General features: G+C 42.9%; 2 protein-coding genes across 7 annotated transcripts in view; one reads left to right on the top strand and one right to left on the bottom strand.

The window, feature by feature from the left end:
- Positions 1 to 19,101, top strand: part of PAX9 (paired box 9) — a 40,107-nt gene extending 21,006 nt beyond the window's left edge. For 2 of the 3 annotated variants that reach the window (XM_083741628.1, XM_083741627.1), the window contains 4 exons: positions 11,018 to 11,240; positions 13,026 to 16,932; positions 16,971 to 17,330; positions 17,954 to 19,101. In XM_083741628.1, coding sequence (XP_083597754.1) covers positions 11,018 to 11,240; positions 13,026 to 13,030 — 228 coding nt within the window. In that variant the 3' untranslated portion in view covers positions 13,031 to 16,932; positions 16,971 to 17,330; positions 17,954 to 19,101. The remainder of the gene's footprint in view (positions 1 to 11,017; positions 11,241 to 13,025; positions 16,933 to 16,970; positions 17,331 to 17,953) is intronic. The other variant, XM_083741629.1, reaches the window with a different exon arrangement.
- A 1,387-nt stretch (positions 19,102 to 20,488) lies between these two features.
- SLC25A21 (solute carrier family 25 member 21) overlaps positions 20,489 to 22,298 on the bottom strand; it is a 281,862-nt gene continuing 280,052 nt past the window's right edge. For all 4 annotated transcript variants that reach the window (XM_083741770.1, XM_083741772.1, XM_083741769.1 and 1 more), the window contains one exon: positions 20,489 to 20,932. In XM_083741770.1, coding sequence (XP_083597896.1) covers positions 20,871 to 20,932 — 62 coding nt within the window. In that variant the 3' untranslated portion in view covers positions 20,489 to 20,870. The remainder of the gene's footprint in view (positions 20,933 to 22,298) is intronic.

Below are 22,298 nucleotides of genomic sequence, written 5' to 3'. Positions count from 1 at the left end.
CCACTGCAGAAAAGGCCCGCTCTTGTGTTGCCACCCTCTGGCCCTCCCGTGGAGGAGACACATGAAGCAGGACCTCAGAGGATGATCTCAGGGTCTGGCTAGGGTCATATGGAGAGCGGCAGTCCTTGAGGTATCCAAGAGTTCATGGCAATTGCAATGAAAAGGAGACTGACCATCTTTGGAGAACAGCATCACAGAATTCTGGGATGTGTTTCAAAGGATGCCTACATTTCAGTTTGCATCTTGTTTCAGAAAGTACAAATTAGGTAGGCTCGTATTAAAATCAGAAATGAATGGAACCACATGTCTCCTCAATTCCTGCATATTTTGCCGCCCTGTTTAATAAGTCAGATTTGTATTGCCATGGGTATGCAGTGCTGCCTTACCACCCGCTGGTAGCTCTCACTATCAGAATCTAAATCGGCATGAGAGTGCATGTTTCTTACCGGGGGGGATGGAGGGAAGAACAAGCCATGAGGTCTCCTTCGCTTGGACCAGCCTTTCCATTGACTGCATATTTAAATACTTGCCAAGATCTGACTTGCTTTTCTCTTCCAGCTGGTAGGCTATTTTTGCTCCCTTCCCACAGTGCTGCCAGCTCCTCGTTGTGGTGCTGTCTCCACTATGAAATCCATCTGTGTTCTTCTTTCAGCAGACAATATCTGAAAATATTTAGCCCCAGTTTCCCAGTGGGGTTCGAAATTTATAAGCCCTTTCTCCTGTAACTTTCCCCATCCCAACCTGTTTCCAATAGAGACTGTGGTTTGATTTTCATTGACTGACTCTCTAAGAAACCACTTCTCACTTCTTCTTGTTGTATCCTACTGTTTGCACAATATTTTTGCAAGTGAGTAATTGCTGGTGCAGAGTCAATCACATTTTATGGTTTCTGTTTCTAACGGCAGATTTATTTGAAACGTGATAACCTAATAATTATGCAATATATTATGAATGGAGCAATGGTACTGACAACAAAACATTACTCTTCTCTGTGGGTTCCCCACCTCCAAACCTAAATAATTTGCTTTAGCGGTTTGTGATGCCTCCGCAATGCCAGTGTAACATCTTGATGTTTTGAGACTACACTGTTAGCTAATATACCCTTATGGAATGCTGACTAGCACCTATGTTTGGGTATAGGCGGGTGTAGCAAATCTTGGGGCAGAGAAACAATATCTAATTAATTATCACCAATCTCAAAGACACTTACTGGGACCTAGGTTTTACTAAAAGTAAAGATATTGATTTATTATTGGCTTAATTTGCAATGGATGGATAATTTCAGATTGGCTGATAAATGACAGCTAGAACTATTTGTTGCTGCAGTAGTTATCCTTCTGTATGGTTCTTGAAAGCAATTTTATCATTTATTTAGATTTATATCCAGTCTTTCATCACTTTTAAGGATCCCAGAATGGGTTAAAAATCACGCCAATTGGTCTTTATGGATCTTTATTATGCTGATCAGTCACTTTGGGTTTTTTGTGTCTTTTTCTGAGCTTTCTTGATCCATGTGCTGCTAAAGTCATAATCCAATCCAGGATTTCAGGTATGGTTTAGGAACTGGATTTTCCTTCAATGTGGGCTTATGTTAAGGCAGACTGTAGTTTGGAGATGCTACTTACATGCTCTGAAAAACGGGAATTCTAAAAAGGACCTTTGTTGGCTTTGCTCTCTGTCATCCTTTCATAAACAAAATAATAATAATATTCCCCTTCTGAGCAAAGGCTTTTTGTATCTGTGATACTGAAATGATAGCAAGCACATAGCAGTCCTTTCTTGGCTGCTCCTTATATTCTTCCCATTCTCAAAAAAAGTTGCTGAATCTTGAGACAAACAATAATTTTCTTTCAGAGAATTGATGATGGTTTGAAGAAGGAATTGTTCCTCCTACTTTCATCTCTGGTAAACAGGTTTTAATTTCCAATATGCTGGAGAAGCTGGTTGACTGATTGGTGGCCACAGATCTTAACAGTAAGCAGAAATGTTGACGGGCTTTTTTGTATTGTATTATATTGAATTGTTTAAAAGCCTGAAAAACCTGTTCAACCAGAGTTGGCAGTGGGGCGAAATAAAAATGTGTGTCAACCATGTGAACTTAAGCCTCTCTCAAACTATCAGGTATTTCCTCACCAGCTTTTATCCTGCTCAGGATTTCCTCTGGGGCAGAATTTGCCATCTGTTGAATGGTCACAACAAGTATGTTGCCTACAAGTTTTCCTTATTTGTGGTAGCTGCCTTATTTAACATTTGGCAAAATTTAGGACTGCTGTAAATCTCTGTTGGTGGAATTGGGTACCTGCTACACGTGTACAAAATATAAATCGGAAAACCCTAAAAACTATTTTTTTGTTCTAGTTTTGTCCCAAAGCATTTCTGGCTGTCCTTATGAAATTTTGTATAACATTTGGATGTGCTTTTTATTAGAAATTTTAGCACATGAAGGTCAAGTTTCTCTGTCCCTCTGAATGTTGCCATTTTCATACTACTCCAGGGCTTCTAGATGGGAAACTTGGGGCTCTCTAGATGTTTCTGGATTACACCTTCCATTATCCGTGGGCATTGTCCCCACTGCCTGGAACTGATTCCAGCAGCATCTGGAACAGCACAGGTTGCCCACTGCTGTTCTGGATACTGTCCTTATTCTTTTTTTCCGGTTCTTAGGCAAATAAAATAACATTTCCTCTGGAAAGGAGCTCAGTTAGTTGACTCATTGCTCACATAAATGTTTGTGCTCTTTGCCACTGTAGAATTAACAGTGGGCAAGGAATATGGATGCCATTCTAGCACACTGGTGCTATTTATTTGGAAGTTCACTTTTGAAATCTTGCTTCCGGAGAACTGTGCGCAGGGCTGATTGATTTTTTAAAAAAGATGTGGTGTGTGTGTGTATAAAATATATTATATTCTAAAAAAAGACAGTACAGTGGTACCTCAGTTTAAGAACAGTCCTGTTTAAGAATGATTCGGTTTACGAACTCCGCAAAACTGGAAATAGTGTCCTGGTTTGCGAACTTCACCTCGGTCTAAGAACAGAATCTGAATGGTGGAAGGGCACCAGCGGCAGGAGGCCTCATTAAGGAAATCGTGTCTCAGTTTATGAACAGTTTCAGTTTAAGAACGGACTTCAGGAACGGATTAAGTTCGTAAACCGAGGTAGCACTGTAGTGTTAATGCACACTAAATTCCACGTTGGTGAATAAGAATTCCACCGCTGATGGAATTAAGTTGCTGATTAAGTTGTATTTGGGCAAATGGTCAAATCTTCTCTTGGGATTGCATAAATTGATTTGATTATATAAATCATCTTTACTGTCCAATAGAGGAGTGATGTAGTCTGTTCGCATCCTGTGTATTGCCCTTGGCTTACACCCTCTTCCCGTTATATTACCCTTTTAATATTACTCATATATGACTGGCATCCCAGTCCACACTCAGAAGTACAATCTTTGGAGAACACATGGGGCGTTATTTCCAAGAAATATGTTTATATAGAATTTAAGGTCATTGCTTCATTCCCTCAGAAAGAACAAAGGGGGGGAGAGGGGGGGTGGAAGCAGCAAGTATGCATCAGCGCTGCCATGTCCCTTGGTTATGCAAACATACAGTTTTAACAGCTATTTCGCAAACGTGAGGTTTAGTCTGTTGGACACACATCTTTATATTCTGCTGAGCTGCAGCTTTCAAATGGATAGTGGGGGAATTAATCTGTTTGCAGAGGAATGATAATGCCCTGAAAGAGAAGGGTGATGAAAGAACAGCTGTCAAACGCTGAAATCTTTTCTATTTACACAATCATGTTTTCATATTTCTTTCCGTAGCACATGGTTAAGGAATAACTGTGCCTTGATGCAATCCATTTTGAAATTTGCTGCATCTTGCAGTCTGAGCGTGATGGCGCAGAGGCTAAGCCATGCCTAGAGAAGCAGGAGCTAATGATGGATTGATTTTAAGAAATTTAGCTCAACTTTCTGGTATAATAATCCTCAAGGAAGGTTCATAGTTTTAGAGACTGCTTCAGGATTCATCACTGTCATTGGAAGCCTGGGTGGCTTCTGGGACACAGAACACTTTCTATAAGCTTTGGCTGCTGGCCCCACTGTCTGGATGGAGATAGCTTGACTTCAGTTGACTATGCTCTGGTAATCTTGTGCCTAGACTACTATATTGTGTTAAATGTGGGGCTGCCTTTGAAAACTGTGCAACGTTTGGTAGTCAGACTTGTAACTGGGACCAGGAAGTGTGATCATGCTGATACCATCAGCACTGGAATGGGGTCGTTTTCAGGGCCAAAGTCAGAGTGCTGCTTTTAACCTATAAAGCTTTAGATGATTCTTATGGAGTGCCTTTCCTCATATGAACTTCCTCAGCTCTTCTGTTTGTATTTGGGTTGCCTTTTCTTGGTACCACCGTTAAAGGAGTTCCAAGGGTGGTTACACGAGAAAGGGCCTTCTTTTTTTGCAGTGGCTCCTCCTCTTTGGAATGCTTTCTGAGAGCCAGTGTAGTGTAGTGATTAAGAGTGGTAGACTCATAATCTGGGGAACCGGGTTCGCGTCTCCGCTCCTCCACATGCAGCTGCTGGGTGACCATGGGCCACTCACACTTCTCTGAAGTCTCTCAGCCTCACTCACCTCACAGAGTGTTTGTTGTGGGGGAGGAAGGGAAAGGAGATTGTTAGTCGTTTTGAGACTCCTTACGGCAGTGATAAGGCGGGATATCAAATCCAAACTCCTCCTCCTCCTCCTCCTCCTCCTCCTCCTCTTCTTCTCACTTTCTCAAATGCTCACTTGCATTTTGGAAGAGTTTTGATATGAAATCACTAGATGGTTGCTGTCTCCGTTTCCAGATGGATGGGCTTTGTTGTTTACACGCAAACACACTCCCCGCCCCCTCCTTCAGGCTGCAATGGAAGCCATGTGACAGTCTTGTGTCAAAATTGCGTTTTATTTAAAATTATACCAACAAGAATCCAACCCTTTACCGTCTGAGTTGACTGAGCATCTTAAATAAAAAAGTGCATAGAAAATAAACAGGTTTAGAAATTTGTACAAATATTTACATCCTCCTGGGTTTGATGTTGTTGTTTTTTTAACTTTAAAACAGAAAGCCTTAGCAGGAAAGGAAAGAGAATCACAAAAGTTAGAAGTACAAAATTAAAGAAAAAGTTGTTCTCACCCCACAAGGGAGAGGGAAAGAAAATCAGGTCTACGAAGCAGACGGGCACAGATAAGGGACCAGGGGGGACTACCCTTCCCACTCTTGCCCCGTATTTCTGCTTGCCGTAATTTCAAGCCACAGACAGGTCCACTGCCAAGAGCATCCCCTCTTCCCAAGCTTGCTGTTTAATGGTGACCACTTATGATAATTTTATGGTGGCCTCTATGTACATGAGGGCAATGTCTAGCGGGATCACTTTTAGTTATCATTCTTATATGTTTACTATTCAGTTTTTGATTTTTTAAAAATGACTGAACTATACTTATTGCTGGACTTTCCTTGTTAAGGCAGGTGTCTCTCTCTGTATTCAGGAGGAACCATTGCTCAGTGGCAGAGCACATCTTTTGCATGAAGAAGGGCATTTCTAGTTAGAAGGATTGAGCTGAAGGTCAGTCTCCAGACCTGACACACTCTAGACAGAGCTACTTTCAGAATAGACAATGTTGGTTTAGATAGACAAATAGTCTGATCTGGTGTAAAGCAGCTACTTGTGTATCTCCACCACACAGTGACAGGCCAAGAGAGGCTCAGTACTGGCTGAAATGCTTCAAAGTCAGATTGAGGTGGGCTTTTCTCAAGGCTGATGCCCACTGGATAGGTTGTGCGAATCAACACTAAGCTCAGCTGGAATCTGTCCTGTTTCCAGCTATATGCTATTCCAAGCTGAAGTGATTTCTCAATGCAGACTGGTGGTTGGTCTGAGAAGCTTTTCCCGACCAGCACTTTGCTGCAAAAAGAGATATGACCCCCTTCCTCCACCCAAATGGATTGGTTTCATAATGAACCATAGACCAGCTTTGATAAAGCTTCCTTAGTCTTGTGTATAAAAGAGTATCATGTATGTATGTTGAGACATCACAACCCTTTTTGGTTGAGATGACATGTAGACTCAATGTGCACCCCCAACCTACTCATGCTAAGTGTACTGTCTGAACAGGCCCTACACACATTGCGATTGTCAGTGTGTAGATTTATCTGTGTGAATGGGGCCAAGGCAATATGCATACAGTTCTTATACCTTCTGCCACCCAAATTATTCACTTCTGTCATTGCTCTGACCATGTGACACCCTTCCTTAAATCCTTACACTGGCTACTTGTCTATTCCTGGATCCTATATGAGTTTCTTTACCTATTTACTCTTATAACTTGTCACATTCTTTCATGTGACCTTTGAGCATCCATCTCCACCAACCATCCAAAAATATCCACCCTTTCATCCCAAGATGGTGCCACCAATGCAGGTGCCAAAGGTGTGTTTAGACAATAGACGTAAGGTAGCCAAAATGGTGTCTCCCAGATGTTGTATTACAGTCCCCATCAACCCCAGTCAGCATGGCTATAGGTCAGGGATAATAGGAACTGTAGTCAAGCAACATCTGGAGGGCAACACATTGGCCACCCCTGCAATAGACTAAACACACACAACCTGAGGACAAGGACATTAGATGCTATCCTGAGCCAGATGCGCACTGCAGATCATGGGGTCCAGAAAGGCTTTTATTATGTCAGATGTTTAGCAGTCCCTTCAGCTTCTTTAGCACAACACTGATAAGCACAACTGTGCATCTGAACCCGTTTTAACTCTTTGATTCCATATACCGTGTGACACAGATTAATTTAGTATAATTGCATAGCTGCCAACTTTTCCCTTTTCTTATGAGGAATCCTATTTGGAATAAGGGGATTTCCCTTAAAAAAGGAAAAGTTGACAGCTATGTAATTGAGGGGTAACTCCTGACACAGGCCTTCTGCACTGTATATTCTACATCAGCCGCAGCAAAATTGTAAAAATGCATTTTGCTAAATATATAAAGCATCAAAAAGGCAAGGGGGTTAGCATTAGATCTTCTGAAGTTCCAGTTCTCTTTGACTCTGGCAAAACGTTAATTCTGAGCCGTCGAAACAATCCAAAACATCTCCCCTGTGGATTTTGCCCCTTAAAGAGGAGGCAAAAGAGGGGGGGGGAGCGAAAAGGGAAAAGAACATAGGTTACATTCAGCTAGAAGCACTTCTTAAATAATTAAATTTCCTTTCATAAACAATGGCTTCGATTATGTGAGTAATATTTACAGAACTAAAAAAATGTTTCTCAAAACCCAGCACTTAAGTAAAGACTTCGAAGTACCTTACAAGCCCATAAACACCGCAGGGTTCTCCCAACTCCTGATTTTGTATTTTGGTGTTCATTTCCTTCCATTGAATTATTGGCCCAATATTTGCTGGGCCTTGGAATTTAATCCCCTCCAGTTCAACTTCAAGTGAATGTAGTTCTTGTCAGAAATGCCAGATTAACAAATGGGTGTCAATTCCACCGTTAACCCAGGCAGCCTAAATTTCAAGCTAGTCCCAGCAACATGCCTGGAACTCTAGCCATATTTGCTTGAGTGTAAGGCCTACTGAATTCAGTAGAACTTCCTTCGAGGCAAGCATATGTAGGATTGCACGGCCTTTTTGAAAAGTGACATTTGAATCAGATTTTCAGTTCCCTGTGTTTGTCATTCAAATGACCTATGTTGGTTGGAATGTAGATTTTGGCTTTGTTTTTAAAATGGTCTCTCTTGCTTTCTATTCTCCATATTAATAACTTCAGTTAGAGATGTTTTGCTTGGGAGTGTGTATATATATATATATATGCCATTGTTCACAGGGGTAGTAACATAACAGTAGAGGGATCTTTTATTATTTAATAGGGTACAGTGTAATGGAACATGTGTGGTAAATAAATTTTAACTATCATTAAAAAAAATTCCAAAGAACTCAAGTTGGTATACATGGCTTTCCCCTTCTCCATTTTTATCCTCACAACAACCCTGTGAGGTAGGTTAGGCCAAGAGACAGTGACAGACCCAAGGACACCAGTGCGTTTCCTGGCTGAGTGGGGATTTGAATTGCTCCCCCAAACCTCATTCCAACACTCTGTTATGCCGTATATCCATATATGCCACATGGCAAATTGATTTTGGCCTTCAGGTGTTTAAAAGGTGGGAAGAAAAAAAAATGTACTTGGGATAGAAGTATCCTGTCTTAAGATAGTATCTCCTTCTGGATCTCTAGTAAAGGTAAAGGTACCCCTGCCCGTAAGGGCCAGTCTTGACAGACTCTGGGGTTGTGCGCCCATCTCACTCAAGAGGCCAGGGGCCAGCGCTGTCCGAAGACACTTCCGGGTCACGTGGCCAGTGTGACATCACTGCTCTGGCGAGCCAGAGCTGCACACGGAAACGCCGTTTACCTTCCCGCTGGTAAGCGGTCCCTATTTATCTACTTGCACCTGGAGGTGCTTTCGAACTGCTAGGTTGGCAGGCGCTGGGACCGAGCAGCGGGAGCGCACCCCGCCGCAGGGATTCGAACCGCCGACCTTTCGATCGGCAAGCCCTAGGCGCTGAGGCTTTTACCCACAGCGCCACCTGTGTCCCTCTCTGGATCTCTAGAAGACACCAATAAGATCAGGTGTGGAGGACTTGCAGAGGGGGGGAATCAAAGTTCAAATCAGTGTCCCAGTTAAGATGGTTTTGGCTCCATCACCCTCTTGAGGACAGGGACTGGGCTTATGATATGGTTCATATCCATTGAACTGCCACCACTTGCAGTTCTACTGTGACGATTTGTGAAATCGCAGCAGCCCTTCACCCCTCCCACTGAATTGCACCAGAGCCCAAAAGGGTCCGGACAAGGAGTAAATGAGGATTACTGTATTTTTTGCTCTATAAGACGCACCAGACCACAAGACGCACCTAGTTTTTGGAGGAGGAAAACAAGAAGAAGAAAATTCTGAATTCTTAAAAATTGCACAGTGAAAGCAGCAAACCCTCTTGCTGTTCTGGCTTCTGGGATAGCTGTGCAGCCTGCATTCGCTCCATAAGACGCACACACAGTGAGTCTTATAGAGCAAAAAATATGATAATTTTATCTGCAGAGACACCTCTAAGGAGAGAATGAGATAACCTTGCATAAGCCACCCTGAAATCCTTGAAGAGAAGATACAATACAAACATGCTAAACAAAATATTTACACACTTCTCTCTATTCAGTTAAATTACAGGGGATTCTAATGATTTCCAGAGGGGTCGCTAGCTGTATTAGTCCATTGCAACAAAAACAGCAGAGAATATTATGGCATCGCTAACTTTTAAGGCAACCAAATACTCTTTGCTGTTTTCACAATAACTTGGTGTAAGAGCAGTGCCTGATGACCTGCAACTGTAGATTGCCCAAGCTGTGGTTTTCGTTCTTTAAATTCCCATAAATTTGGAATTTTTAAAATGTCTGCTCTCTCTCCTCAGTAGAATGACAGCAGGATTGGGCCTGAAGTTGTTAACTGCTCTCCATGGGTGTTTGTGCAAGCTGGTGGTCCAGGTGTCTGTTTGTATAAAGAAGGGAGAGGCTACCCTCTGTCTCTGTAGGAATTCACAGTGAATGACACTTTACTTAAATAAAAGAAGTTTGTTCTTTAAATCACCAAATGCCTCCTGTCCTCAAGACAAGATCACCACACACACACACACACACAGAGAGAGAGAGAGAGAGAGAGAGAGAGAGAGAGAGAGAGAGAGATTTGTTCTTTTTTGTGTTTTTAAATACTTTATTTCTCCAGGAATGAAGCCTTAAAATACAAGGGCTGGATTTAATGATCAGTGTTGTTGTTGTTGTTGTTTTTGTTGTTTTGGGGGGAGGTTCTACCAGAACGTTCTCCAGCAAGAATTCCATAGAAATGGGCTTGGCAGTGCTCCTGTGCCACTCACTTTAATTCCAGTGTGGCTTGTGCAAGAGAACTTCAATGAGCACAGCAATCGGATGTAAATTTGGTAGTCCCTGTTCAAGAAAGTATGTAAACATCATCTTAGGGTGTTTCACCAAGTGATTATATGAATGCCTTTTGCTTTGGTGTGTGTTTTGAAAGCAAGCTAGAAAGCAGAAGTGACTGTAAAATCAAATACACTTTCTTTTTTTTCTTTTTGAAAAATATAATTTTATTTTACAGTTTATTATTGTTATATTTTGAATTAGATATATAGGGGGGCACCAATTTTATTTTTTAAAAACATATATATTAAAGACTTCTTGGTTTACAAAAGTTATGTGCAATGTCTCTCTTTTCAAGTTGCATTTTCTACAGATCAAATATGCTCTTTAGTTAATGAAGGATTTTCGTTCAACAGGGTTCCCCAGTCGGTATGGTTAAAATCAAAACTTAAAAGATGTCAATTGGGTTAAACCATCCTCCGAGCAAATGAAATAGAAACAAGCCCAGCAACAGTAAACAGCATAGCCCACTCAAAAACACAACAAGTGTACTTTTTGGAAGTTATTTTACAGCATTAAGAAGCTTGCAGTAGTTGTTATGAGGTGAAAGAAACAATATAGTATTTACACTGTAAAGATGTACCTAAAAGCCATTGGGTTTTTAAGTCTGGCTGTTCACCACATCCTGGAAAGTTGAAGTGGCACCTCTGAAGCCAACATTATTATGTTAGTTGGTAATTAAAAAAACTTAAGAGCTGGTCCAGGGCATTCTGCTTCATGAGGAAAAACTCATGTCTCCCCTCCCCCCAAACCTCTCACTCAAAGTACCTGGGACCTGAAACAGAAAATCCCACTAGTGCCTCTCCCCGTTCAAAGCAGTAAAAATATAATACAACCATTTAATAGCTTAACAATTACCTGCCTCTTCATGACACCTCAAGTCTGCCACCTGAGGCCATTGCCTCACTCTGCCTAATGGCAGGGCTGCCCCCGTTTTTAAAAATCCACGTGTTTATTCTTTTTTAGTAATTGTTATTATTTCCTCTCCTCTCTTTCAGGCACCAAGTTGTCTCCCTACTGTTGGAAGTTTTGTCTCTGCACCAACAATGGCGCCTTATCCCACGGCAGCGCAAGTCTCTCCGTACATGGCGTATAGTGCCGCTCCTTCTGGTTACGTAGCTGGCCATGGCTGGCAGCATGCTGGAGGCACTCCGCTATCGCCCCACAACTGTGACATCCCTGCGTCGCTGGCTTTCAAGGGTATGCAGACAGCCAGAGAAGGTAGTCACTCTGTCACGGCCTCTGCACTCTGATATCAGAAACATGGCAGAACAATTTGAAGCCAGCCCAGCCCAGTCACTTTCCCTGTAATACCTTCTAACAGATGGACCTTCTGGGGCTGCTGACATTTGAAATATTTTTTCCCTTCATTAATAATAATAATAATAATAATAATAATAATAATAATCCTTGGGGTTCAGTAAGTGTAAATAACCTAAGAAAGTGATAAATGTGTTGCTGCCCCTTGCACTGTTTTGCATCGAGAAGACCTTACAACCCTCAGAGGGCTATTCATTGGTGAAACCACACATATTTATTCTAAGCAACAGGAGTGTCTCCAACGTGCAATTGTTTCAGATTTGTGAAAACCCAGTCAAGGAAAACCAGTAGATAATGCTACGATCCTAACTAAGAAAGGCGACCAAAACCAGAAGTTCTCTTCTGGATCACTCAATCGTTCTTTTTTTCGCAAAATAAATAAATAAATTGTATGGACAAGTGGAGAAGAGTTTTGGTTAACAGACAGTTGACCTCTTCTAGTAACAAATAAGAAAAGCAAATGAATTCATGGCTCTGTTATTTATCCTGTATTTTATTGTGATTACAAAGGCAATTTAACTTTTGTTTTCTATCTGTAAATAAGGACCTGACCTTGGTCATAATTTGCGTTCCCACTACTCGACTCATTTCTGTTTTCTTTCTGTTGCCTGAAAGGTGACATCCTAGCCATGTGTTGTTTTCGTTTCTCAACAATGGCCTTTACCTTAAACGATCCAAATTTTGACAGTTCTTTTGAGTATATTTTGGGCACAGGGTGGAGACACCTGCATCTCATGAAAAGCATTTTTGTTTCTACAGCAGAGAACTTAACGTGACCCCCGTGGGTTGGTTTCAGAGTGTCCATTCTGCACTTTCCATTTGCAGAAGAGACTAAGATCCAAAAAAGGTCTGCTGTACGACGAGAGGGAAAAGCAATTTTCTCCAATTTCCTCTCCCCTACAGCATCTCACACTGTTTCAGAGGGTCTTTGCAATCCTCTGGAGTGACCTTTCAAGGGCCATGGGGGAAATTAGCAAAAATGCCCCCTCCCCATCCAGCAGAATTGTTCTGTGTTCTGCTCACACAGACTCTGGATCCAACCCACTGATTACAATGGCACTTGAGTGTGACTTATGTTCTCTGCATTAGGGCTGAAAATTCCTCCATATGGTACCTAATCTTCTGAAATCATGGTATCATCACACTAATATAAAGATTCATGGATGGGAAGGACCTGGACAGAATGGGAGCCTGCATTTAATGTGAAATTTTGTGCAGATATATTTTTTAAAATAAGCCAAGGGCACAATCCACCAGGAAGTTCTCCTGCCCAAGCATGGTAGAGTTCTTGTGCACCTCCCATTCATTTCAATGGGTGCTTGTGCAGGAGGTGGGTGAGTTATGCCCCATGTTAACCACTGTGAAAGAAAACTGTACTGTAAATTGTCGGCTTACCTGTGTTCAGTAATTCCAGCCCAAAACTTTGTTGTCATTTTAAAAAAGGAAAATGAGAAAAGTTGTCTTAAATTCATGCTTTAATGAATGTAAAAAAAAGAAAGACTTTCGGTAAAGTTTACAATGTTGTACATAAGCATGTTTCATTCATAGGCATATTGGTGGCGGTACTACAGATATTATTTATAATGTTAACAAAATTCCATTTTTGCATTTCTGTATTCTTTATCAAGCATCATTTCACGGCCTTTTGGATCCCAATTGCTCTCTTTTACTCTTTCCCCTTAACAGTATAATCTTTTCAAGATGGCCTGTTTTCCTTGGACAATAATAAAGTTGTGAATATAGTTTCGGAAAGCCTCCTCGAGCTTGCAGATGCGTGCTGAAGATTAACCATGAAAAGGAGCGATTTGAAAATTGACATGATATTTCCTCGCATTATAAAATATTAATATATTATGTATTTTTGTAAGTCTAGTGCAATAATGTAAAGACACATCATTCAATACAGATTTTGAAAGACTTCTTTAATAAAATTATCTCCGTTTCTTCCTAGCCATGCTACATATACTGCTGAAACAGCAAGATAAGATCCTGTCTCTTTTATGAGAATTTCATGCTTTTGTTTCAAAATGCCAACAAAGGTAGATTTCTAAGGCACTGCAAAGAAAATAATATGTGATGTCATGCCGATACTTCCTGGGAAACTTTCCAAAACATTTTCCTACTGCAATCATTTAGTCAAATGTTGAATTGAGAATATTGGTGAGATATAATCAGCATGAGCAAACAGTCTCCGGGTCACAATTTTCTTCTGGCACACAACAGAACTGACTGACCAGGAACTAACTGCTTGAAATGAATAAAGGGTGTGCGTTTGTTGTGTTTGATGCGCTGTGTGTGTTACCCTTGGATCATGGGTCAGTATTCATTTTGGCTACAATCTTAGTGCAGCCAGCAGAACAGCTCTGTTGATCTGGGCTCTCTCAAGCCACCTTGAATGAGTTTCTCTCAAAAAGGCAGCGTATGAATATTTCAGAACAAAGGATGACATCCAAGAATGTCTGCCAGTAGGCACAAGGGAAGTCTGCTTGCGCAATGGGACCTCCAGTTTCTCAACTCCCCAGTGTCCCCAAATCTGCTTCAGGGGGTCTCCTTAACAGCCAGATAACCATGTGGGGTGTGAGGGTAGGAGAGGAAGGAGAAGTCCAGTTGTAGAAGTGGAAGCCTGCTTGTGTGACACAGGATCTTGCCCAAATACTCAGGAATAAGTGATGGACCAGAGCATGCCAGGCACTCCTGTCTTCCACTACCTCCCAGAGTTTGGTCAAACTCATGTTGGTAGCTTCGAGAACACTGTCCAACCATCTCGTTCTCTGTCATCCCCTTCTCCTTGTGCCCTCCATCTTTTCCAACATCAGGGTTTTTTCCAGGGAGTCTTCTCTTCTCATGAGGTGGCCAAAGTATGGGAGCCTCAGCTTCATGATCTGTCCTTCCAGTGAGCATTCAGGGCTCATTTCCTTAAGAATGGAGAGGTTTGATCTTCTTGCAGTCCATGGGACTCTCAAGAGCAGGGGTCGGCAAGCTTTACCGGCCTTGGGCTGGATCACTCCCACAGAGATCATCTGTGGGCTGGACTGGTGCAGCGTGATGCTGAAAATCACCTCTGCGCATGTCTGCGGCGACGAAAAGCGCTTCTGCGCATGCCCAGATGCCGAAAATTGTGCCTGCGCAGAAGCGATTTTCAGTGTCTGGACATGCGCAGACGCGACTTTGGGTATCTGCCCGTGCGCAGAAGCCAATCTGGCGCCACTCAGCGAGTTGCCACGCTGCTTTAGCGCAGCGTGAGGGGGGGCTTGCCGAGTGGGCGGCTCGGTTTGCGGGCGGTTTGTGGGCCAGTAAAACAGTCTTCGTGGGCCGTATCTGGCCCATGGGCTGCATGTTGCCGATCCCTGCTCAAGAGTCTCCTCCAGCACCATAATTCAAAAGAATCTATGAGCTATGCCATGCAGGGCCACCCAAGATGGACAGGTCACAGTGGAGAGTTTTGACTAAACGTGATCCACCTGGAGCAGGAACCAGCAAGCCACTCCAGTATCCCTGCCAAGAAAACTCCATGGACAAAAACAACAGGCATATGCACGTTTACTTGGGTATAAATCATAATGAATACAGTAAATCTTACTTCTGAATACAGTGGTACCTCTGGATGCGAACGGGATCCATTCTGGAGCCCCATTCGCATCCTGAGCAGAACGCAACCCACGTCTCCGGGTCACTATTCGCCGCTTCTGCGCATGCGCGTGACCTCATTTTGAGGGTCTGTGCATTCGCAAGGGATGAAACCCGGAAGTAACCCATTCCGTTACTTCCGGGTCACCACGGAACGCAACCTGAAAATGCTCAACCTGAAGCGTCTTTAACCCAAGGTATGACTGTAATCCTGTATAGGATTGTGCTGCTAAAGACTAAAATGGGGCTGCAAGAGCAGCTGGCCAGGGAGGACAGCACCTGTCATCCCTGCACACCTGCAGCTGGAGGAAGGGCAGATATAATAAACACGCCCACACTGCGCCCTAGGCTAAGGTTACCAGACGTCCCTGTTTCCCGGGGACAGTCCCCGAATTTACAAGTCAGTCCCCTGACAAAATCCATCTATTTAGTAGGAAGTTGAAAAGTGTCCCCGGATTCATTGAAAAAGAATCTGGTAACTTTACGCTAGGCATGTAAGCCTAATTTCACAGAATCCTTTTTGTTGAAAACAGTGCAAAAAGCACTTGCCTGGATATCCATTTCTTCACCACATGGATCAGAATCTAGAAATTAAACACACTAATCCTGAGCTCGTGCCCCCTCCCCCATCTTTCACGCAGCTCATATCACTTCTATGAAAAATCCTATTTTGTGAAGAGGAAGAAAAATACTAGGAAAAAAGAAAGAAGCCTATTTGTATACAGTGTGACAGTTTCTCCTTGCCTCTACTCTCCTTGTCTCTATTTAATTTTAATTCTTTTTTTAAAAAAAAGAAAGGTGAAGTTTTTGTTTTTTAAAAAAAACAGGATTATGCAATGAATAATGATTCCAACTCTCTCACCAAGATTGCAACTTGGGGGGGGGGCCTACCTTTACAATCCCATCTTAAATTAAGTAAATAATTTGCTTTGGTTCATGTGGAATCCAAGTTCATAGGGAGCAGTATTTTACATAGCTGTGACATGTTAGCATGACCACAGCAAAGCTGGGGATAGCAAGGAACAAGGTGAAACCATTTTTTAAAAAAACAAAAGCATGTATTACAAATATCAAAGCGATTGTCGTTAACATTTTATTTTCCTGAACAAATAATCTTTTTTCTGAATGCCCCATGAAGTATGAGTGTCTCTAAATAATAGTTAAAACAAGTATGCTTGTTGTGGAAATATGAATTAATGGCATAGGTTGTTGATACAGTCTTCATCCTTTAAGGGAAGGTCAGACCTTGATAACCTTATACCTGCTGGTTTGTAAATGGGAGGATATTAATAGGCTAGTTGTTGAAAATAATGCTGTTTGAAGTACAGGAATCAGTCAATGGAGCCCATTGAACAACATACTGTTGGTTTTTTCCCTGGCTCTTTAAAAGTTGTTCTTCATTTATGTTATTATAAAGTATTTACATTTGTCTAAGAACATGTAAGACATGCATAGGAGGCAAAGTGCAAGATGAAATTATGTAGCTGAGCTCTCTTTTATATCAATTTCGGACCCATTTATCAGAGCAGAGGATTTAAATAAAAGAGGCCCCACTGACATTGTTTCAAGTATTGATCTTCCAATTACTCTAAAATGGGGAATGGAAAAAGAAATGATTTCAGCCTTTTAAAGCAATTTTTATTCTATAAAAGCCTACACTAATTATGGTTGCGCAAATAAATCCTTATGATCCAGACCTGCAAAAGCTTTCGCCCTGATCCTTCACACAGCCCTTGGAAGAAGTCCCATTGTCTTCAGTGGAATGCATTTCCAAGCAAGTGCCTTAGGATTGACCTCTTGTCCCGACTCAAAACACATTCACTTCAATCAGGGCTTTCCCCCCCAGCCTGAACTCGCTGGAACTCAGTACTGGCACCTCTCATTGGTGAGTTCTGGCACCCTTCCCCCCCCTAGAAAAACAGCACTGACTTTAATTCAAGAAACTGTACAAGAGACAGACAACAACGTGACTTTAATTCAAGAAACTGTACAAGAGACAGACAGCAACATGACTTGATGATAGCAGCATCTTTACTTGCAATCTACACTTATGAGTTCTGCTTTAAAGACCCTGCAAGGTCTTTAAACCCACACCCACCCACCCTGTTTCAGCCCAAGATATGAGTGCATGTTGCTGATACAGATAAATACCTAGATGTACAGGTACACTGCAACACTCACCTGAGCCCTGTTTGACTGCCTCAGAGCATCTCTGACGCAAAGGAGGAATGAACATCCGTATCCAGGGGTCAGTAGTTGCCCCCCAACTACTGCTGGGTCAGGGTCAAAAATGATAGCTAGGATGTGGGACACCTCACAGGCAATGTCTTCCACATCATTTCCCACTCTGAAAATGCAATCGTGGTGCAGAGCTCTTGTTGTTGTTGTTTAGTCATTTAGTCGTGTCTGACTCTTCGTGACCCCATGGACCAGAGAACGCCAGGCACCTCTGTCCTCCACTGCCTCCCGCAGTTTGGTCAAACTCATGCTGGTAACCTCGAAAACACTATCCAACCATCTCGTCCTCTGCCGTCCCCTTCTCCTTGTGCCCTCCATCTTTCCCAACATCAGGGTCTTCTCCAGGGAGTCTTCTCTTCTCATGAGGTGGCCAAAGTACTGGAGCCTCAGCTTCACAATCTGTCCTTCCAGTGAGCACTCAGGGTTGATTTCCTTCAGTATGGAGAGGTTTGATCTTCTTGCAGTCCATGGGACTCTCAAGAGTCTCCTCCAGCACCATAATTCAAAAGCATCAATTCTTCGGCGATCAGCCTTCTTTATGGTCCAGCTCTCACTTCCATACATCACTACTGGGAAAACCATAGCTTTAACTATACGGACCTTTGTTGGCAAGGTGATGTCTCTACTTCTCAAGATGCTGTCTAGGCCTGTCATTGCCCTTCTCCCAAGAAGCAGGCGTCTTTTAATTTCGTGGCTGCTGTCACCATCTGCAGTGATCATTGAGCCCAAGAGCTCAGGAAGGATTAAAGGTGCAGAGCTCAGGAAGGATTAAACACAGTGCCTTTGGAACAGGAATGGGTATTAGGGAGGCCTAGTGTTCCTGTTGTTCTTGCCCACTACCATCTTGCCTAATAGATTCTCGCAGCATGGATTACTAGATGGAGGGCAGGGACTACCAGCCAGCATGATGCCTCTGAGTACCAGTTGCTGGAAATTGCAAGTGGGCAAGATGCCCTGCGTGGGGGGTGAGCTCCCATTGCTCAGTCACTGCTCCTGCCATACTAGCAGTTCAAAAGCACGTCAAAGTACAAGTAGATAAATAGGTACTGCTCCAGCGGGAAGGTTAATGGCATTTCCGTGTGCTGTTCTGGTTCACCAGAAGCGGCTTAGTCATGCTGGCCACATGACCTGGAAGCTGTACACCGGCTCCCTCGGCCAGTAAAGCGAGATGAGCGCCGCAACCCCAGAGTCAGCCACGACTGGACCTAATGGTCAGGGGTCCCTTTACCTTTACCTTTAAGATGCTCTCGTGCTCATGCCTAAATTGCATGCTTCCCACAGGTGTTTGGTCAGCCACCGTGAGAACAGGATGCTGGTCTACATGGGCCATTGGCCTGATCCAGCAGTCTCTTCTTAGCTGCGAATTGTAACTCTGAAGCTTCTCACATCTGCTTTTTAGGATAGAGGGACTACCGATACTGCACCATCATTCTTTTTGTACATGATTTATGCTGGTGGTTGCTGAATATGGGTTTTCCCCTTGCTTCCAGTTGGCTTTGGATCAGCTGTTTTTCCACACACAGAACACATTACTTGGATTGGGGGAAATCCCATTGAAATCAATGGTACTTATTGCTAAAGAATCCAACTGAGATCAACGTGTTATATTCTGACACTGTGGTAGAAATAAGCTATCTTTATAAATGAAAATTGGAGATCATATTTGGCAAAAAGGTTGGGTTGTAGACAGAAAACCAGAACTTTTTAGCTATTTTTTAAAAAAGCACGTATTTGGAGGAGGTTTTGCTTTTAATTAAAGATTGGGCTGAAGATGTAATTAAAAACATGTTGGAAACAATGTATACCAGAAGGCTATGTGTGTATATAAAGTATGTATAAAGCCTTTTATTTTTATATCTTGAATGCTCTAAATTAATAAAGAAAAGAATTAACTGAGGTGGATATCATTTCCTTTTTAAATTCTTCCATTCCTTCACCAGAGAGACCCAATGCATAACTGATGACAAAATGACCCTCCCAAAAGACTTGCCTTTGGTATGAGACAAAAAGAACCAATTACCTTTCTGTTGACTTTGCCTACTGAAGCACATTTCAAAGAAGTCAACGTGGTCAAATCCAGACAAAAGAGGTATTTTGATATTCATGTCAGCACAAGTATTTTTTAAATGCTGAGAAGGCACCTCTGCTTTTATTGTGCAGTGTATGCCTCTATACTTCAGTGCTTTTTATTTTTTATTTAAAAGAAAGAATACAAATACTGCAATCCACACTAGATCCCTTTTGCTTGAAATCTTAGGGACAGAGTTTTGCAAAGCCACTTGGAAGAAGTACACCAATATATATGGGTGGCTGGAGTTCTGGATCCTAGAAGACAGGACACATGTCAGTTTTTACTCTCAAACATTTTGTTTTTTTAAGAGTCAGTTTTTCTGAGCACATAATAAGAGAGTGCTGGATCAGGCCACTGGCCCACCTAGTGCAGCATCATGTGACCAAACAGTTGCCTGTAGGAAACCTGCAAGAAGGATTCAAGCACAAGAGCAGCAATGCTGCTGAATGCCAGTTTCTGGAAACACTGGCGGAGGAAGAGGGGTGCGGGGGGAGCACACAGCCCCTGGCAGCGTAACCCTAGTGGGATGCCATCGCGGCTGCCCTCCTGCCCGTGCTGGGCACCACGCCATGCCCCCAGGATGTGCGCCATGCCCCCGGGATGCGCGCCAGCCACGCCCCCGCCTGCTCTCTGCACACACCCCCCGGTGCCAGAGTGTAGAAACACTCCCCGCCCACAGGCAGCCTCAGCTGCCTGCATGCGTGACCTTGGGGTGCGGAGCACACTCCCCCTCACAGATAAGGCCACAGCTGTCTGAACATCTTGCCCTCTGTCTAACCTTTTGCGGTCTCAGTAGTCTGCAGTGTCCTGTCTGTAACATTTGTCTCTGAGACCTTTGTCTGCATCATACACTGTGCAAGGGGAAAATGACGCGGTGGAAACAGGTGCCAAAATAACTTTGTACCACCCCACGATCTCGGGACTGGAAGATGTGTAAAGGTCACAGCCCAAAATGTATCTGCCTGGGTTTGCATATTGTGTCAATAAAAGGAGCCTCCACAGAGCTGGCTGGCAGCTTGCTTGCAGCTCACCTGTGCGCAGCTCACCTGCATTATTAACTCCTGCCTCATGTCCTTCACTTCACCGGAGCATGAAGCTCCGCCACTGTCTGGAAATCACAGAAGGGAAAACTGCTCTCGTGTGTGTGTGTGTGTGTGTGTGTGTGTGCATGCGCACGCACAAACACACAAAATATCACGCAGAATGAAGGAAACAGGGTTAAAATCCAAATTTATTGAAGAAAAAATACAAATCGTTTCACTATGAAAAGTTACAGATTGATAGCCAGTTTCCTAAATGCCCTACCTCAAGGAGAACTCACAGAAAAATGATATAAACGTAATAACTGGGGAAATCAGTTTATTTAAAGTCACACTACATGTTACATTGAAAGTGTGTTTGAAGCCCAGGCTTGCTTGAGGTTCTAAATGTCTTTTTCTTCATAAAAAGCACCTATAGAAAGCCCCAGGCTAAAATGGTGGGTTGGGTTACTGGCTCCATATCCATATTATTTGTGCTATATTTGCTTCCAATTTGATACTGAAACATATTTTAACAGACATTGCTTTAAACTGCCTTGGGAGTTATGTCTTTGATCACCAGTTTTCTTGAAGCCACCGAGAAGCATATTCATAAACCAGAAGCATCACTGCACCACCTAGAAGAGATAATTTTATTTTATGAAATACAAAATTGTAACGCTTTGTGGCTTTAAATTGCATACATGTATTTTACCAACAAGACCAAAATAGGACCTGTAGTGTAGTGTGGGGGGTGCCAAGGGGTCAAGGCCCTGGGCACAGAATCTTCGGGGGGGGGGCACAGAGATCTCTGTATCCTGCATCTCCAGCAGCGGTGGCTTGATGAGAGTGGAGGGTGAAGAGCAGGACTTCCTCCCCTCTCCGTGGGCGTATCCTACCCTGCCCCCAAATCTGCTCTGGAGGGTTGGGGGCATGAGGGAAGTGGAGAGGGGGGGAAAACGTTCCATTGTGCAAAAAGAAATCCTTGTGCTGACAGAACGATTCTACTTAGCATTGCTTTGAATACAACCTACATTATTTAATGCCCACTTCCTGCTTTCACCTGGGCTGTGGATCTTTTGATGGAAGAGCAGGTATATCCTGCTTTCTCAACTCCATTCATAATCAATGTCTGAAGCAGGGACCCCATGCATATTGTCCTATACGTGAAGCTATCATACAAGACCTTTGGAGAAAGGAGTTACATTTCCCCTCAGCACAGAATGAGAATCCATAGCCAAGTTATATGTATGAACTAGATCAGGCACAGGCAAACTCAGCCCTCCAGATGTTTTGGGACTACAACTCCCATCATCCCTAGCTAACAGGACCAGTGGTCACGGATGATGGGAGTTGTAGTCCCAAAACATCTGGAGGGCCGAGGTTGGCTATGCCTGAACTAGCTCTAAGGGTCATTCCATCTTTCTATGACCCGCAGCTGGCTGTGTGAATGAAAAAAACAATAGATAGAATCCATTGCTTTTGCTTCAAGAACATAAGGAGCTACTGCTCTTGGACGGGATCCTTCTGTGAGTGCAACTAAGCTGCACTGGATACCAACTGTTGCTTTTGAGGTGATGCGATATGGCAGTTCTAACAGCAACGGCTTACTATCTGAAGAAGTGTGCATGCACACGAAAGCTCATACCAATAACAAACTTAGTCTCTAAGGTGTTACTGGAAGGATATTTTTTATTTTCTTAACACAGGGAAGTTATCAAGCCAACCCAAAGTCAAAAATGCTGTGTGATAGAGATATGCCAGGTTATTTATGGCACAAGCTCTATAGGCAAAAACCTGACTCATCGGATGCACAAAGCAAATTGACATTTTAACCCATGACAGATTGTCAAATAATGGTGTAAATGAATACATGGAGGAGGGAAATGAGACTGAGGCTGCCAACTCTGCCCTTGCCCTTGCTATATTGATGATAGCTTCTGCGTATAGGCTCTGCATTGTTACAGGGTACAGATCAGCATGCCCAACACATATGTGTTAGGG

This window comes from Podarcis gaigeae (genome assembly GCF_964106915.1).
Source record: "Podarcis gaigeae genome assembly, chromosome: 1".
Classification (NCBI taxonomy): domain Eukaryota; kingdom Metazoa; phylum Chordata; class Lepidosauria; order Squamata; family Lacertidae; genus Podarcis; species Podarcis gaigeae.
The sequence above is the reverse complement of the archived record's forward strand: the minus strand, read 5'-3'. Positions and strand labels throughout refer to the sequence as shown.